The sequence below is a fragment of the Haliaeetus leucocephalus genome, unplaced genomic scaffold, assembly GCF_000737465.1.
Source record: "Haliaeetus leucocephalus isolate CR32 unplaced genomic scaffold, Haliaeetus_leucocephalus-4.0 Scaffold162, whole genome shotgun sequence".
Taxonomy (NCBI): Eukaryota; Metazoa; Chordata; class Aves; order Accipitriformes; family Accipitridae; genus Haliaeetus; species Haliaeetus leucocephalus.
In genome coordinates, this window is record NW_010972598.1 from 4526561 (window position 1) to 4545980 (window position 19420).

At 37.3% G+C, this 19420-nt stretch overlaps 1 protein-coding gene across 3 annotated transcripts in view; it reads left to right on the top strand.

The window, feature by feature from the left end:
* The window catches only part of HEATR1 (HEAT repeat containing 1), a 40927-nt gene that overhangs the window by 15418 nt on the left and 6089 nt on the right, over window positions 1–19420 (top strand). For all 3 annotated transcript variants that reach the window (XM_010562619.1, XM_010562622.1, XM_010562621.1), the window contains exons 18-37: window positions 502–685; window positions 957–1105; window positions 3065–3257; window positions 3800–3972; window positions 4314–4481; window positions 5334–5576; window positions 6336–6467; window positions 6882–6988; window positions 8088–8231; window positions 9007–9125; window positions 9393–9514; window positions 10971–11099; window positions 12487–12717; window positions 13468–13594; window positions 14721–14887; window positions 15528–15574; window positions 16406–16529; window positions 17384–17524; window positions 17741–18030; window positions 18815–18965. In XM_010562619.1, coding sequence (XP_010560921.1) covers window positions 502–685; window positions 957–1105; window positions 3065–3257; window positions 3800–3972; window positions 4314–4481; window positions 5334–5576; window positions 6336–6467; window positions 6882–6988; window positions 8088–8231; window positions 9007–9125; window positions 9393–9514; window positions 10971–11099; window positions 12487–12717; window positions 13468–13594; window positions 14721–14887; window positions 15528–15574; window positions 16406–16529; window positions 17384–17524; window positions 17741–18030; window positions 18815–18965 — 3141 coding nt within the window. The remainder of the gene's footprint in view (window positions 1–501; window positions 686–956; window positions 1106–3064; window positions 3258–3799; window positions 3973–4313; window positions 4482–5333; window positions 5577–6335; window positions 6468–6881; window positions 6989–8087; window positions 8232–9006; window positions 9126–9392; window positions 9515–10970; window positions 11100–12486; window positions 12718–13467; window positions 13595–14720; window positions 14888–15527; window positions 15575–16405; window positions 16530–17383; window positions 17525–17740; window positions 18031–18814; window positions 18966–19420) is intronic.

The window sequence follows — 19420 nt, forward strand, 5'->3', positions numbered from 1 at the left end:
ACAGTTTGTTCTTTTTTTCACGCATAAGAAACCCACGTGAGCAGGGCTGTGTTTCTGTGTGTGCATTCCCTCACACACACACAGCACAATACATGGTAATTAGTTACTCTGACCTCAGATTATTCCATTAAAGAGTTTTTATATGTACAAATATCTGAAAGATATGGATTGTGTTGCTGGAACAGAGCTAGATGAAGGGATTAAACTGAATATCCACAAAATGCTGTGAGTAACTCCTAATCCCTTTGAAGAGATATTTTAGAGAGAATGGTATTTTACTCTTCTGTTACCTTACTTAGGTACACTGTTAGTTATGGTACTAAGAGCTGGCATAGGTTTTAAAACTGCAGATGCAAGTATAAAATCAGGAATGTAATTCACTTCATAAGGATATCTCTTTTGAGGCTGGAAATTAAATATTGCTGAATTTTAGTGCTAATTTTCTGTCTTCTGTTGCATGAAATTGTGACAGCATACATTAAAATGAATTTTCATTCACAGGAGACTCCCCTCAATTGGTCTGTTGAAACAATAGAGGACACTTTGGTGCCTAAGGACTTGTTAACTGCATGTATAGATAAGCTCAACAGTGATCAGACTGCTCATGCAGAGGAGTCAGCTATGTTCCTGGTCTTACTGAAAAACTTCATTAGTGGCCTAAAACCTCCTCTGTCCTTTTCCAAAGGTAGGTGTTAAGGTTTTGACTGTCTTTATATCAATGAAGTGAAGACAAAAGGTTAATTCTTTTGTCTTCAGAAGTTGTTGGAAATAAGCAAGCCTTGTTTTCCTAACCTTCTTCCTTTGTTGTTGTTGAGGTCTGTAAAGATTACTTACTTGTGAACATGAAATCGGCCACATGTATTGTCTTCTTTTAACTAGAGATGTCTGTTTTCTCTTGGTTTCCAAAGGTGTTCATATACATCCACTGTGTCTTATTTATAACCTCTGTTTTTCAGAGGAAACTTGGTGGAATCCCGAATCTCTGAATCAAGATAGCCAAGACTACCTGCACCTCCTTTTGGGACTATTTGACCTACTTGTCTGTGGAGCAAGTGAGGGAAGCAATGCTGTTCAGTACAGAGCATTGATGAATCTTTTACTCAAGGTATTATTTTTGCATTTGTTGCTCTGAATTATTAGTCATCCACTATTACACAGTTACATAATTTTAAGGAAACCTGAGAAAAATGGAGAACTGATCATGCAGCACTGCTTGTGGCATGCTAGTACTGTGAGCAGATGAAAGTCTAAGCTTCAGCTGGTTAGTTAACCCTAATTAAATGTAATAGAAAATGAAAGTAAAAAAACAATAAATGGACCAGTTGAGGCAAAGGTGAAAACATAACACTGATTTGCAGGATAAGAGCTTGGAAGTTTGAGCTAAAAGTTTTGGTCTTATCTGGGAGCAAAGCAAATAGTTGCTCTGTAAAATTTTTTAGTTTTTAAATACAAAAATTGAAAGGAAGACTTTTAGAAGACATTGCATGTTTCCTTATAACATCATCTCATGTTCTCTCACCCACATCAAGTGATACATTGTTGCGAAGAGAAGAAGGGATTTTGGCAGTCTGGATTTTAGATGACAGGGAGTAGTGACTTTACATTCTCAGGAGAAGAGAAGCAAGTAATTGATACAAAGCTGCTGCTACTGGAATTTGATGCTGTTTCATCAAGAACACAGCACGTGAGAAACACAAACAGGGGAGGAAAAGAATATCAACGATTTCATAACAAAACTTGTTTCTGCTGTTAATTCTCGTGTATAACTTTGTCTAATTATAAGTCACTCCAAGATCTAGTGAAATTGTACTGACGCTGAGCTGTTAAAGAGATGGATTCGGTGCTTGGCTAGTTAAAGGTTGTCAGCAGGGGAGGAAGGACGTTATTGTGGTGGGATTTGTGACTGAGCAAGCTGGGTCGTACCGCACAGAAGAAGAGAAGAAGGTTGGAGGAGGGACTACAGAGAGTTTGTGGAATGGGGTTAGTAATGTTCTAGGACCTAGTGAAGGTAACAGCTGCTGTAATAATTTGCTTCTTTCACTTGTGGAGTACTGCTGGTCTCCAGTTTTGAGGGTGTTTAATTTGAAAGGGACAAGACAGTTATTTTTGCCAGCTCCAGAACAGTTAATATAACTAGACCTAGATCTTGGTGGACTTGTGGAAAAGAGAATAGGCAAGAGTATGTCAGAAGCTGTATCAGTTGTTCTGGCAAGCTGTGTTCAGTCTGCGGGATGTTGAGTGGGCACTCCTGTTTGATGAATGAAGAGCTCCTAGGATTCCGGAGAGCATCTTGCAGACGGAAAGCATGCTAGCTATTGCCAGACCATGTAGTAAGCAAGAACTTTAAATTGATTACTGCTGGGGGTGGGAGAAGGCACTCTGACCTGTGTCTGCGATGGTCAGTGATACATTTATGATTCAGAGTTTGTTAATTTTGGTCCATGCGCTATTATAAAGCCTATACAGTCCAGGACAAATTCTAAGAATAAAGTTTAGCGTGAATATTCATCACAGAAAGCTGTGCTGTACAAGGAAATTGGATGCCTAGCTCTTCTGAGACGCTAGTTTATAGACTTCTGAAAATTACTTTGTATGATTGATGAAAAAGTCAGGGATAACTTAGAACACTTTTAATGTTAAGATTATTGCTGCACAAAACAGGAAATAGCAGTTCTTTACTTTTCATGTAACAGTTTTCTTGCGCAGTTGACATACTATGCAAATGTTCATACGGATGTGTTTTCAGTCTGTTATGATTAAAAAAAAAATCCCTTTTATTTACATACCTGTAGGTGACAAGTTATCTATTAAACTAAATAAGCCAGCTGTTAAGCAACATGTGGACTTGTATATACCTGCAAGTACTGTTTACTCAAAAGCATCTACTCAATAACTTTTTTGTCCCAAAAGACACTGTTTCTGACTCTTTAGTTCTCTTTCTGTGTATTCCTTTGATTTGGGTGGTTTATCAGATGTTGTGAGTAGTAGTTTGCCAAATAAATGACAGTTATTAAATAAGTGGGTTTTTTCTTTTTTTTTTTTTTTTTTTTTTTTTAAATTTAAGGTACCTTTAAAAGATTCAGAGGTTCTCTTCAAATTCCTTTCAATTTTATGGACTTACAGTTATAACCTTTCAAATCATCTAAAATATGAAGTCAATGCAATGCTACAGACTCAAGCTCTATATATTGGCTATGCACTGCTTGAATCACAGACATGCCAAAAAAAGAAACAGCTGCTATCACCATCATCTCCGGGTAAAGTAAAACAGTATCTATCTTACATCTTAAGACTTAAATCACAGTATTTTTTAATTTTGTGCAATTTTACTATACTTTATACCATGAAGGGTATCTATAGTTATTTATGATCAGCTGCACTAGGCTGAGACAGCTGTCTTTCTTGCTGATTCACTGCTCCAGTTACTAGCCCAAGCTTGAAAGTAGGTGAAACCACTTTTTTAAAATCTTAGAAGTCTTAAAGAAACACGCTCCTATGCTGAAGAAGTCAGTCAGTTACAGCACCTTACTTTCTGTGCAGTATAAGGATATGTCAGTCAGTAGCGATACAGGAACTCTCTGTGCTTAAACACAAATATAAGGACTGTGGTGGAGTTCAGAGCCATGGATCTATGAGATTCATGTTGGTTTTGTGTCGTCTAGAGGTTTATAGTGAAAATAGATGACTTTTTAATTCCAAAGGAAAGTTGATGCCTCTTCAGGGACGGATATGCTAAAATTCTAACCACTTGCTTTATTCTGTTGTCTTTTCCTCCTTCCTTCCCTCACTCTTTTTGCAGTGGTGATATCTTTGCTAATTAACTTGGGTAGTCCTGTGAGTGAAGTTCGAAGGGCTGCTCTCAACTGCCTTCATTCCTTGAGAGGGATAAAGGAGTCCCTATTTCATCCTGTTCTTCAGCATTTGGAGCAAAAGACAGAAGAGATCATATCTGACCCTACATACATAACACAGGTATTTTTGTTATTAAGGTGTACATTAATACATGTTTTGTCTGCTGCTGTGGGCTCCCGTCTTTTCTAAAAGAAATCAAGTTAACTGGGAAAGTTCATTTTGTATACTATAGGAGACTTATTTATTTTTTTTAAAGGACTATAAAAACATTCAAGTGATTTATTACATACAGAGAATTGAGAATATCAGTCAAATAAGAGGTATTAACTTGTGGTTTAATTACAGATGAAGAATTCTGTTTGCACTTATATTGCATTATTAGGAAAGCATTGAATAAACGTTGGTTTAAAGCATTTTTATTGCAGGGAGAGAACCTAATTTCTGCTTTGTTAATGAACTAGATTATGGAAACTCTATTTGAGGAGCTTGAGACACAACCAAAACAGAAATCCCAGAAGAAAAAATTGTTGGAGGCTTTGGAAGGCATACTTGATTGTGTACAGAACCCTATTTTCCCATCATATATTGCAAGAAACTTAATGAAAATTCTTCATGAAGTCCATGGTGAGGTAAGTGCCACTTTTCTAGTTGTTTCATGGGTTCTGCACTTGATTGAAATGCTGAAATCAAATTTAATTGTAATAATGCTGTTAAATAACTTCATAATGTATTAGACTATTAGGCATTAAGTTGACACCTCTAATAATATGCAGTAGTGCTGCAAAGTATGACTTAATGAAACACAAAATATTTGCATGCTCCATCCAGGAATGTAAGGGCTGCAGAATTTTGCACTGGAGTTCTTAAGGAAACTCCCTTGATGTTACTGAAAAGGCTGCTTCAGAAGAAGATTCTTCCAGAAGAAATTTATTACCTTGGTTAGGTATCAGTGAATATAGAATTTTCTGTACAGAATTGTAATGTATTAGGTAGTACTATCAATTTTATTTGTATGTATTAACCTCCTCTTATCTAGTATATTCAGAATTGTCTAAGTGCTGGAAAATACATGAGTTCGATGTTCAAAAAATGAATGAAATTATGAATGTTAATGCTCTGTTCAGTTGTATGTGTCTTGAAAGGATTGTGAACTGCATAGAAGATGAGCGTTCTTGCCCCACATTTGGGTTTTGTAGAAGACAGCAGTCATAAATTGGTGAAAAAAATTGTCTTGTTTCTGTACTTTAAAAATATGAAATACTACTCTGCAAAGGAGAATAGCAAGGCAGCAGATGAGCATGTACTCATGCCAATCTCACAATAAGTCTTGTATTTTTCCTCTTGAATAGTCGTTGCATAAAATACTGTATGCAGTATGTTACCAGAGAGGGGATGTTGCAGTGAAATGAAGTTGTGCTATTGGAATTCTGTTAAAATGAGAATGGATAAAAACTTCTGTTATGAATTTCCTCTGTTTGCAGATGATTCTTTCTCACCTCTTGCCTGTACTAGACCGGTTGTTAGAGAAGGTCTTTAAGAAACCTGAGGCAATGTTGAAAGATGAAGTTGTTCTCCTGCATCTCATCCTTGGAAAGTTTAATGAATATTCAGCAACCCTCTTGTGCAAGAATCAGCAGAGTCTAGATTTATTTATCAAAAGTCTGCATGCTGCCAAGAAAATCTATGAAGAAATTCCACCATTTCAGATCACCGCACTTGGGCAGGTATGGCTTTAGGAAAGATCTTTAATTTATTTTTATGCTTAAAGCAAATAGCAGTGTTTAAGATTGGATTTTAAAGGACTCTCTGAGTTAAGGAGCCCATAGCTTTTCACCGTCTTTCTTCTAGTACAAGTTTTCAAGGTCTCCGTAGTGTCTTTGAAACATCTAAACAGGCTGCAAAACTTTCTTAAACTTACGAGGAGCAGAAATTGCTGCTTGCTTTATTTTTGCATTTTGACAAGTACAGAATAGAAGTATTGTTGTATTTTCATGCAGATGAATACCTGTATCATTACCTGCAGATACTACTGTTCCACTGTCCTTAGTTTTTGTCAGTCAGGCAGGAGCTTTACTTCATGTTTTTCTTCTGAGGGAAAATTGTCAAGAAAATAGAGCAGGTGAGAAATAGTCTCATCCGAAGGAGGCTACAAATTCAGGCCTTCTATTAGCCAGGCATTAGCATATACTTACCGAAGGCTAGCAACAGCAAGTTTTTTCCCCCCAACAGGCAAGCTGTGTGAAAAATTTTGGGAATTGGTATATCTGATGGATATTTCAGAAGTACGTGCTTTGCATCTAAGGATTCCTGGATATCTACAAATACGTAGTTAATATGCATATTTTTACAATATATGTTCATACTAACGTGTGTGTGATTGGGTGTGTCATACATAATCTGACATACCTAAGTTCCATAGCTTGTGATTTTGTTAACCTTTTACAGTAAACCTCTCTGCATCCTTTCTTTTTTCCCTTTTGTAGATCACTAAACCATTCTTTGCAGCTGTGTCAGATGGAATGGTGCAACAGAAGCTATTAAAAGTATTGTTTGACTTACTGTTAAACTGTAAGAACCCACTTTGTGCCCAGACAATTAGCAGTGTGTTTAAAGGGGTAAGTAACAAACTCCAAAACACAGAAATATGTTCAAACATGTTGCGGTGGTTCTATGTTGCTACATTCAGTAACACTCGTCATTTGTACCATTCGTAGCATGAAAGGAATCGGAAACTATTTGTCATGTAATATAACTGTGCTAATGGCATGAAAAGTTTGTTAAATGACTGCTTTTAGAAGGTATTTCTTTAAAAGCCATGCATCAGTTGTTTACTATACTATGTGAATGAATTCAGCAGAAGTCACTTCTTTCTGCTGTGCTGATTTTCATTTTCTGGGATATGACTTGAATATGTGGATTATGTACTCATATGTGCATGAAAGGGATGCGTTTTAAAAGAAAGGAGGGGGCATAGATGTGCGATACAACACTTTTTTTATTGGTACTCGCATTATTGTTCTTTGTTTCAGATTTCAGTGTGTGCTGAGCAGATTGTCAGAGAACTGGAGCCTCCTGAGAAGACCAAAAGTCTGGCCACTGTTCAGCAAACTAGAAGGCAGAAAATGCAGCAACAAAGGTAAAATAACTAGAAACCCAAAAACGTTATCTGTACAGTTGGAAAATGCCACTTGTTTTACTACATTGCATCGTTTGTATTGAAAGCATAAGCATTTATTTCTTCTTTTCCCCTGCACAGTAAAATAACTCTGAGCTACTTTGGCAAGAGAAAGCCAGCTCATATTGCTGTTTGAGAACTGATGGAACTATAGTCAAAATTTTTAAAAAACAACAACAAAAAAAACAAACAGTAGCTTTAATGTTGACATTTGCTTTTATAGAATCTGCCTTGACACAGTTGAACAAGATTCATTTTTGTAGGTATTAAACTTGGTTACTAATAAAGATGTATGGACAAATTACATACACGTGGCTGAAGCCTACAGATGCTCATCAAAATGTTTCTGTTAGTTGACTGATAAACAGTATTTTCTTTCAGTTAAAATGTTGATATATTAATTAATTTTTAGATCTCTTCGTCTTGTTTCTTCTCTCCACTCTCCTAAGGAAGGAGCTGTTTTGTTGACTACTTATTCTCTTTAAGCATCGGCTGTCAGCCGTTGTTGAAACAGGTTATTGAGTTGGTTTTCTTGACCTAGAATAGCTGTTCTTATTTTCCTTCACTTGACCATTTTTAACAATCATCACCCATTAGATCGATCCATCTGTAAACTGTGTCTGTCAGAGTTTATAAACACACATGCTTGCACACACACCCCCATCACCTGCATAGTCAGTGGTTAGACAACGAGTAGTTCTGAAGATGCAAATTTCCTGGATGGCAAGGAGATCAGCATTTGGACAGTTATTTGGTAATAGATCTTATTATTTTTCCACAGAAGTCTGCTTCATTGTGTAGAATTTTTGTATACACTGAAGGCATGCTATGCTTGCTTGTTTTTTCAAGTTTGATCTGGATTTTCTGTTGGTTGCTTAAAATGTGTTGCTGCTTCAATCAAAAGCCCAGACATTGCCATCTCTCCCAGGAGAAGCAGTAAAAGATCCTACTATGTGAAAGAAAAATTTTCTTTTTTTACTTATGTGTGTGTTTGTTCCCTGAAACACTGTACTATTTTCTTTGCAAATGCATATCCTGTTTATTTGTCTTATCTTTTTAGAAAGCCTCAAGATGCAGAATTGGCACCGGAAACGAGCCAATTCAGCTGGCAGAGGGTTATGCTTATTCTGGAATTACTGCAGCATAAGAAGAAACTTAGACGACCACAGGCATTGGTACCTGCGCTTTTTAACCTGCTGAGCCGGTAATCGTGCCTCCATAACACATGAGTCCTTAAGCGTTCTCTTCAGCAGCAGACGCTGTAAAGCGTTAAAATAGGGGCTGCTTTCTCTCTGCTTTGTTGCCATGTTTTGTAGCTTAGCTTGCCTTTTTTACTTGAACTTCTTTTAAGTAAATCAGATGAGGGGAACAGGAAGTTGTTACGACTTTTTGGCCCTTTAAACAATGTGATGGGCTTTTTAAGATTATTACCTGTTGTGTAGCTTATGTGAAGACTTTGTTTCTCAGGTGGAGGGCTTGAGATTGCTAAGAAGGATGACACCTGTGCTAAAACTGGCACAATTGACAGGACTTGTGTCTTCTGCAGAGCTATTATAATAATACTCTAAGCTTTAAAATTCCTCCCAAAACATTGTGGAACAGCCTTCATCCAGTGCAACCTAAGAAAACTATTGCTTTTCCTGCCAGCCCTGTCTGCAGGCACTTAGGAAAGTTTACATATTTATTGGGTATTTTTCCTTTTTTCCTTATGACTTGCCTTTACATAGACTGGCAATCATATTTCATGTAATCATCTTATACTTTTGACAGTGCTTTGATAAATGTTTCTTATTAGACCAGGTGATGTATTTGAAAACAAAAAAGAAGAGACAATTTTTGGCAAGCACTTTTTAGAAGCCTCAATTTAGAACTTCTGTAGAATGAAGATTGCAGTTTTTTATTTGTATCTTAAAATGCAGTTTGGTCACTTGTTTTTCTGTCTCCTTTTTCATTCTCTGTTTTTTTTCCTGAATGTATAGGTGTCTGGAACCTATGGCATCAGAAGAAGAAAATATGGAATATACAAAGCAGCTAATCCTCAGCTGCCTGCTAAGCATCTGTCAGAAACTGTCTTCAGATGGCAGCAAGATCCCAGCAGGTAAAAATTGCCAGACTCGTTTCTTGGTACTTCTCTCACCAGTACAGCATTAAAACACTGGTCTTTAACTTTTTTCTTCTCTCAGTCTACGCTGTATTGTTGAAGAGAGATAGGTTCCTCTATAGGGCATAAAAGTTTGCCTTCTTAATCATTTCTTGGTGATCCCTTAGGTATGGTTTGCAAATTGAAACCAGTGCTTGAGTGTACTGTTTATTCCTACGTGGTTGACCGTTAAAGTGTTAAGCAGTGAATATTTTTTACTTGCAGATATCCTTGACAAAGAAAAATTCAACGTGGAAGTGATAGTTCAGTGCATCAGGATTTCTAAAATGCCTCAGACACACCACCATGCACTGCTTCTCCTTGGTGCTGTTGCTGGCATGTTTCCCGTAAGTAGTATCTGAAATGTATGTGTCGGCTCTTCTCTAGAGGTCCCAAATATTGTGAAGAGTGAAGAACGTACAGAGCTTTCTGTGAGGAGAAACTTTCTGAAAGGAGCAAGAGGCAAAATTTATAGGTTCCCTGCTCTTTTAGGACTTTCTGTTCCATTTTACTTGAAAACAAACCTCTGTCTTGATGCTTTGGTCACTAGTCATTTATGACTTGCAGTGAAGTGTATTAGAAACCAAAGAAGCTTTCTGACAACAGCCATGCCTCACCTTCCCGCTGTGGTCAAAGTTCTCATGCATTGTTTCTTCTTTCCCCTGCTTTTTTATATACATGAGAGAAAACATCTAGCCCGATAGCACATGTATTCTTACGAGTTCCTATCTTGTACAACACTGAGAAATGTAGTTGTAGTTGATGATAAAACGAGATTGGTCTGATTTTAATCGACCGAGAAAAAGACCTTTTCTGCTATGGATTGAAATTTGACTGTACGCACACTCTTCTAAGATCATTTTGCTTTGAAACTATAAGAGCTGCAAAATGTATCCAGATGTATCAAACTCAGTACTTTCTCCTCATGTTTGGAAGGATAGCATTTTTCCCAAAAGGCAGAAGTGGAATGTTTTTTGACAAATCTGTGGAGGATTTGGCTTTTTTAATGTTGGGTTGTTTTTCTTTGTCGCCATCTTACTGCCATCACCTGCTATAGGACTCAGCTTTTATTCTACATTAATATTGGTTCTTACAAGATTTTCAAGGTCAGAATACAATGAAATATTTTGTATGAGTCTCATCTCTCTTTTTAAATCTAGAACACTCCATCAGTTCACTAAAACTGAATAAAAAATGTGCCCATAACTTCTTGCTCTAAGTTCTGGCAAAATCTAGGAAACTAACTCTTGAGCTAGGTGACACCTCTAATCCAGCCCTCTTAATTACTGTGATTGCAGTCTAGCCCCCAAAAAAGCCCAAAATTAAAATGACCGTGGTTGGTTTCCATTGTATGATTGTAGATATTGCAGATGTTTTACAGATATAAGAAGGGTGGGTGGGAAAGTTACAAAAATCACTGGAATCTGTGCCACACTCAAATTTGTGTTTCTGCAAATCTCCCCATGGCTGATTTTACTTGTCATATTACTATGGCACTGAGTTGAAGAATACAAGGTACTTCATCAGACTAAATTCTCAATTTCCACTGTTTAATTACTTGCTTAGAGGTTTATCTTGGTTTCTAAATAATACTTAGAACTCTAACAATAACATAGTAAGTAGCTCTACAGGACACTATACATTTAAAATTAGCTTAGTGGAGATTTTGGAAGATACTAATGATTCTCATTTTCTTTTATAGGAATCTAGTGGCATTTGTGGGAATGAGAAATGCCTTAAGGTGTAATATGCAGAGCAGCACAGTTCAAAAAATAAACTAATCTAATCTGTCTTCTTTTCCAGGATAAGGTTCTCCATAACATTATGCCCATTTTTACATTCATGGGAGCAAATGTCTTGCGTCTGGATGATACTTACACGTTCCAAGTAATTAATAAGACAGTGCAGATGGTTATTCCTGCTCTTATACAGGTAAATTTGTCTACTTAATGGAAAGGAACAAGTGAACAATAAGATTATTAATTAAGTAGAGTAAATGGTGTAGAATATCAGTGGTAGAATAAGTTGTAGCCTATTCTAGGATTATTTTTGATAAATATTATATTATATATAACTATATTAACAGACTACTCCTCATCTGACCAACTAGCATCACACTACTGCTTCTTTTTAATCTTATGAGCTCCTGCACTTTATAAATGGTTTAGCCAAAACAGTACAACAACTGGACCTAAGGAGGACCTGAAGCATACTTTAAGTTCAGGTTTTTCATCATAAAAATAGTAGGCAAGTTCAGTAGAAGAACCACTGGAAATACAAAGGAGGTTATTAGTCCTATAATAGTATGTCATGGTCATATCAATAGTAGACATGGTCTGAAGGAAGTGGAAAGGTAAAATAAATATTTGACAAATGCTTTTATTCTTTCAGCTGGTGTTTGTGTGGGTTTTCTTGTTTTTGTCTGGACATCTTAGATAAATGGTTATAAATCAAAATAAAAATACATCATTGTTTTTCAAAGGGGACATTTTTTCTTCAGTCAGATTTCACTTGCACCTAATAAATCTTAAATTCTAGAGTCATTCGTAGATTTAAACATGAAAAATGCCGTACAGATTTCCTATATAAAAATGAATTGGGGAAGAAAAAATTTCTTCTTCTAACAGTGGGCTGGGGATTTCCCAGTGTATTTTTTAATGATATGTATACACATTTTGTATCCTCTTGCAGATCTCTGTTAGAGAAACCAGGTTGTTGTCTCTCTCTCTCCTTTTTTTTTTTTTATTTAAAACCTTTCATAGCAGCTATCATAAGTTTCTGTGACAAATTATTTCTGGCACACAGTCATTACATGTGAGGAGAGCCTAATGTTACTTACCTGAGATCATGTAGCCTACTTGTATTATTTTTACCAGGACCTTGAATCCAAGACCCTAACTATCAGGCTTACAGGCAAAGTTTTCAGAAGGATGTGGCATTGCTTTCCTTTGAAAATGTCCTCCTTGTTTCAGCTGATGCCAAGTAACTTTTTTCTTTTCTTTTTTCTTTTTTTTCTTTTTTCCTTCTTTTTTCTTTTTCTTTTTTCCTTTTTCTTTTTTTCTTTTTTCTCTTTTCTTTTTTCATTTTTTTCTTCTTTTTTTTTGTTTAATTTTATTTGAAGAATCTTCTTTAAACACTGAAAAGGAACTGTGTGATTGAAAACTGTTTATTTTGGAGCACTTATATTTTCCTTGAGATGATGTTTCGGTAATGCTGTTATCAGGCACGTAGTGCTTTCTCTCATTTTCTGAATTTACAAGAAAGAACTTACACCCATCTGTGATAATCTGTTTGAACTGCTGTACCTGTTTGTACACAGGCTGAAGACAGTGATTTGTCAGAGTCCTCGGGAAGTGTGGAAGAGGTGGTGATAAAGATCATCCGTGTGTTTGTGGATGCCTTGCCCCATGTGCCGGAGCACCGCCGCCTGCCGATCCTGGCCCAGCTGATCACTACGGTGGGAGGAGACAAGTTCCTCTGGGTTCTCCTGGTGCTGCTGTTTGAGCAGTACGTGACCAAAACTGTGACTGCGACATCAAGCACAGACAAGGTTAGAAGACTAGTGGGGTCAACTTCATGGTCGTGCCTTTAAGAAGGTGCAAGATAAGCCCCTAGGTTATGCTAAAAAAAGTAGTGAGCTCTGAGCTTGTGCTACAGCAGAACCTGATGGTGATGTCAACTACGATTGGCATTGCAGATACAATACTGGTTTGTCCTAGAGCCTGAACCATAAATGAGATCATATTGTACAGCAATCCTTGACCTGAAGAGCTGATAATCTAATTATGAAGTGCTTCAATATTTTTAAAGTTGGTTGTGGTTTTTTTTTCCTTTAACTGTTTGTGAAACATGACATGGTTTAGTGGGCATGGTGGTGTTGGGTTGACGGTTGGACTCAAATGATCTTAAAGATCTTTTCCAACGTAAACGATTCTGTGATTCTGTGATACTGGTCTTCCTGTACAGACCAAGATAAAAACCCTATTATGTTTTTGTGTAGACAGGCCCTCGGGTTAGGTGAAAGCATGGATTATGGGGAAAACTAGAAGAATTATTAAAGGAACATTGGTGAGAAGATGCAGTCTTTGCTGTAGCAATTTAATCTCTTTCTACAACCTTTGGAACTAGGTTCTCTCCAAGATCTTGCTGCTATTACCTTTGGTGTTAATCCTGGCAGTATCCAGCTCACCACAGCATTTTCACAAAATCACTGAGGAGTTTTTGAGTCTTTTTTATCGTTACTAGTAATTTTTTTTTAATTCTTGATTTATTTATTTTTTTATTTCTAAACCGTAAACAGGATGCTGTTCTGGAAGCAGACACTGAATTTTGGATTTCCATCTGTTGTGAATTTAATGTACATTCTCAGTTCCAGAGCATGATGAAAATAATCCAGTACTTGACAGAGCTGCCAGAGAACAAAGAAGGTAACCACAAAACAGAGCCAGCAAATGCATGTAAACCTTCCTATTACAAGGGACAAGGGATAATGGTTTTAAACTAAAAGAAGGTAGATTTAGACAAAATATAAGGAAAACATTTTTTACGATGAGGGTGGTGAAACTCTGGCACAGGTTGTCCAGAGAGGTCGTAGATGCCCCATCCCTGGAAATATTCAAGGTGAGGTTGGACGAGGCTCTGAGCAACCTGATCTAGTTGAAGATGTCCCTGCTCATTGCAGGAAGGTTGGACTAGATGACCTTTAAAGGTCACTTCCAACCCAAACCATTCTGTGATTCTATTACTCCTCTAGGGATAGAGGGGATACCTAATATCTAAGGGATACCAAATTACTCTAATGAATTTTTTTTTTAATAAAATGGCTAAGATATGTGATTACTTTTTTTTTAATCCTTTTAATTAGAGATTAATTTGAGCACTTAGAATCAGACAATAGTTCTCATTTAGAAGGTACAGTAAATCATTTAGTTGAAATAAAAAGCTATTATTCATAGCAGACAAGATCACAGGGACTACCAATAATTTCTGGTTTTTTTCAAGGTTTCATTTCTTTCTACTACAATATAGTGGAGCAATAATTAAACAATATGTTTTAATACTTTCCCAGTCTGTTATTTCAAAGAGCATTGGGGAAGGTGTGTGAGGGTTGTTTGTTTCTTTTTAAGTTAGGACTTGCTGTATTTGTTGTTTGAATACATTTTCTCAGCCAGGAAGGACCAGGTCATGACACTGAAAGCAGTTTTCCCAAATATGTGACACACAATGTATATGGTCCTGCCTCAAACGTCTCTTGTGTTTGTAGCCAGTGTACCACCATAGCTTTAGCACCAACAAAAAGGAAGATTCTTCACGTAAAAATGATCAGGTGGAATGGCAGTGAAATGGCACTACTTCTTTTGAGGCTGCTGAAATGAAAAAATTATTTCCTGTGGTATGTCAGAGCATCTTTTTTGGAACTTTGACACAATTTTGGATACCACAGAATGACTATCCTTGATAGGCATCTGACTGTAATTTTACTTTGTTTCTGTCATCGAAATCAAATGTCTTTTTCTCTTGGCTACAAATTTGTTTTGTGAATGTTTTCAGCAGATGATCCTGGGCCAAAAACGTCAAGAATATGCAAGACAAAGCTAAAAAATCAGGATGGGCAGCTCTTTAATGTGGAGTCTCACTCAGACAAACAACTTCGGCATTTCAAATTCTTGTCAGTCTCCTTCATGTCACAACTTTTATCTTCTCAGAGTTTTGTGAAAAAGGTAATAATGGCAGATTGCTTTTAAACTGATCACATTAAGTAATTGTGCCATACTGTAATAGATGAGGTTTAATTTGCTTTTTAGTACAGCTTTATATTCAAAGGGGATCTGTCCAGTGTATCTTGCTGACACGTTTATTGACACAGTTTTGAAACCTCTCAGTAATGTTAATTATTTTTTAATAAGGCTTTTCCAGATAGACTCTGTTTGTGTGATCAATGAATAGGTAACAAACTGAAATTCTGGTCCCAGTGGATTCCCACCGGCTTTATGGAGTCTGGTTTTTCACTCGCAGTCTGTATAACTCCAAGTTTGGTGTGGGACTCATGCTATTAACTCTGAAAAGACAAAATAAATGTTACCAATTTTAGGCTGCAGGTCTAGCTGGAAGTAGTTCCCAGTTTTTCAACTGAATATCATCCACCAGCATGAAATGTGTTCGCTGCTGTGACTGCATTGCCCAAGATTCTCAGATTTTCTTGTAGAATGATGGCTTAAGTGCAGCTGCAGGGAACTCATCATTACCATGTTAGTGGACACTTTCATTCAGAACAAACAAATTTGTGTGTACTGGGATATTAACTTAATGAGGGGATGTAAGTTTCACACTTAGAGTTTTCATTCTTCCTTTTCAAACCAGATAGTTGAATGTGAAAAAACAGAAGAGCTGCAGAAGTTGGAACAGAGGTATGATTTAAATCTGCTCACTCCTCCTATTTCTAGCTTTTACTGCAACCTGGGAACATTTTTTAAGTGTAGTCCCATTAGAGTATTTTTGCCAAGGTTACTTTTAATGTAGTCCTTGGCAAGAAGCTGTATTTATTATATGCAAGTTATTTGTGTTTTGTTATGGTTTGCCTTTTTTTTATATATATATGATGAAGTTTTTTATTTCTGAAAGATTGCTCTAACCAATATCCACTCCTTCTGTATTTCTGATAGTGCTTATTTACATACGTGGCCATAACTATTATGCTATTGATGAAGAAGTCTCTCAAAGAATTCCAGATTTTTAGCAAAACATACCGCTTCATTTGTAGGAAAAAAAAAAATCATTAATCACAGGCACCCCTGTACTGGTGTAAGAAAATTACCAGTAATCACAGATCACAGTTGTAGTCATTGGGCTATAACAGCCAATGATGCAAAAATGAGGGTTTCTTTTGCAGAGGCTTAACTTTTATGTTTGTTCTAAGTGAAAAAGGGTGTAGGATTTATTTTGTGTTCCTTAAATGCTCATTTTTACAGATTGTTTTTGTTGTGAAGTAGAGTTCTCAAGTAGAACTACTGTTGTATGTAGATGCTAATTTTGGGGGTACCAGGTAGGCTTCTTTAATGTGCACAACTGTCCTTATTGCCATAGCTTTTTGTTAGTACGTAGATGTGATCTGCTAGTCTCTCCATTGGGTGTTTCATTTTCTTTTATTATTGCTGTTTCATGAAATTTTATGCTTTCCAGTAATAGTCAACTTCTTTAGTGTCCTTGTTACTTACTAAAAGATGCTTCCTTCTGTCTAGGCTATTAGAAGAAGTTCTTCACTATATAAACACTGTGGCATCTTCAGTGGAAGGAAACGTGGACAAGCCAACAGCCAAATTTTGGAGGGTTCTGCTTAACAAATCCTATGATATGCTGGATAAAGTATGTCTCATTAGCCGTCATGTTAGCAGTGGGACATTTCTGCTTTTGCTTATTCATATGATTATAACCTTTGTAGGATTTCTTCTTGGATTAGGACTAATCTTTATTGGATGGTCTGCAACCTGGTGCATCATTGTTTTAACTCATCTAACAACTTTAATAACTACAGCTAACAGTTTAGACAGAACAACCAGAGGGGAAAAAAAATCAGGAATGCTTGTTTCTTCTAGTCAGTATTCTGCTGGCTGGAAGCAGTCATTTCACTGTCTGTCTGGTGGAGAAGAATGGCTCTTGGCAGCATTTCTCACTGTTAACTCATAAAATGATTTAAGTAATGCTAATGGAACTGTTGTATACTTCTACTTGGAGAAAAAAATCCTGATGCTTTTCTTTCTAATCACTTTCTGATCAGAAGAATATTTGTAGAACTGGACTGGCTATCTCATTGCATGTTGTTGAGCAGTCTTTTCACAGCTTGGTTTGTTTTGGGATTTTTTGTGCCTGTGAAGCATATTCCAGTTGTCATGATGTACATGCACCAAGCACTACCAGAAGTATTTTAGGGTAAGGACGGATAGCTTACCAGTGTAGACAAAAGGAATTGCTGAGGAAATCTCGAAGCAAGTGGATAATGGCTGGTTAGCAGCCAGTGGACATACATTAAGTACTGTAACTGGAACCTGCTTCATTCTTTTGCTTGCATCAGATAAAGCATTGCTAGCCTGTCCTCTGCTCTTTGATCCTGAAACCCATGTAGGAAGTTGAAGAGAGTTTGCCTGTCTTATTTGGAGCCTACTATGTCACAGTGCATGGAAGAGGATTTATGGTATTGTTTTGTTTGTGTTTTCTTGTAGGTCAATGCCTTACTGCCAACAGAAACCTTCATCCCTGTAATTAGGGGACTAATGATGAATCAGCTCCCATCTGTAAGACGTAAGGCAATGGACCTTTTGAACAATAAGGTGCAGCAGCGCACAAAGTGGCAGAAGAGCCAGGTGAGGCAAAGTGGTTAAACTCTGTTCCTTTAGCAGAAGTACCCAGAGAGAGATTGATGTAGAAGTGGTTTGCTCTATGTAAAGACGTCAAGTACCAGTGCCAAGTCTGGCAGGCAGCTCTTGAGTTGTGAGACGTAGGCTACCTGCCCCTAGTTACCTTGCAGGTTCTGAGTTTCTAATTATATGTCTAATGTGTGTGTTCTCTTGTCCTCTTAGATCCAGCAGCTCTTGGAGCTAGTTCCTGAGCTTATTGCTATTGTGCAGTGTAAAAGAAAGGAGGAAGAGGAGGAGCAAGCTATCAACAGGCAGACTGCTTTGTTCAGCCTCAAGCTACTCTGCAAAGGTTTTGGCACAGAAAATCCAGTGCCATTTGTACATGTTCTGAAAACTGCCATCGATCTAATTTCTTCAGAGAAGGAGGAAAAGAATGTGATGGGAAGTGCTTTGCTTTGTATAGCTGAGGTCACCTGTACACTGAAAGCCCAAGCAATACCTCAGCTTCCAAGGTACTGTTGGGTTCTTTTTAACACAACCAGCTGCAGCAGGCATTAGTTATACTAAAATACATTACTGAAGGAATGTTGATGGAGGCCCAGTGGAACTCTGCCCATGTGTGTGTTTCGTGTAGATAAAAATAATGGTATTTGCTGTGCTTGAAGGTGTTTCCTGGTTGTAGAACAAAGAAGCTAGTGCAGAAATTGTAAGTTTTATAATCAGTAGAGTTCCCTCTGGAGTCTGCTACTGTGAACAGAGAGGCAATCTTGATGGCTTTAGGGAAGTCAGACCATGTTCTCTATTTTTACTGTAGAACAGATTGCATTTAAAACCATGATAACAGTACAGTTGGAAACCCTGCATGCTACATTATTTTATTCTCCCTATGCAAGAATTCAAGCATCTTACTTGTTGCTTTTAAGACTGCTTTATCTCATTACAAATACAAGTTTCTTATTGTCATTAAATCTTTAAACTACTAGGCTTTGAGCAACCTGGTCTAGTGAAAGTTGTCCCTGCCTCTGGCAGGGTGGTTGGACTAGATGATCTTTAAAGATCCCTTCTGACCCAAATCATTCTATGATTCTGTGATTCTAAACCCAATACCCTTCATTAGCTTCGAAAAAATGAAATGCAGCAGAAGAGCCCAGAACACTGAGTCTTCTCAAATACACATGTAAAAATTGATGTGAAAATTGTCCCTGCAGGCTTAAGAGGTGGATTTGTGTGATTGGAGAAGTGCCTCCTAATGGTCAGTGGTTTCACCTTTCTCTATTTATGCTTGGTTATTCACAGGCTGATGCCAGCACTGTTGAAGACTTTAAAAAATAAGAAGGAGCTGGTCTCCAATGAGATTTACTTGCTGAGTGCTGTCACTGCTCTGCTGAAGGTTGCAGAAACATTACCACACTTCCTTAGTCCTTATCTTTTGGATTGCTTGCTGCAGGTGAGCTCTCTGACTCCTACAGATATGTAAAGGGGGACAGGATCTGCCCAGTTCCTAGAAGAAGCTACAGAGGTAGTTTTTTCTCCCTCAAACAAGTAGGAATGTGTGCCGTTCATGTGGAAGGTCGTAACGTATTACCCTTCTACTCACCTTCTTACACAAATAACTAAGATACAGAATAGAAGAGCTGTCTCCTACTCCTCCGATAGGTTGTAGTTTGCCTCTTTGGAAAGGGAGATGAATCCTGAAGGATCATTCTGTAATATCCATGATCTCATCAAATGTGTACCTAACAGCTCTAGTTAGGGTAATTCTAACACCCTGCTGTTGACACGCGCATTTTTTCAGTGTTTGTCTTCTGAAGACAGTGAAGCTCTCTACACAGACATCTTAATTGTAAGGTGTTCCAGGTGGCGCAAACAGCAAAATTCTCATCTGCCGCTTGCAACATTCAA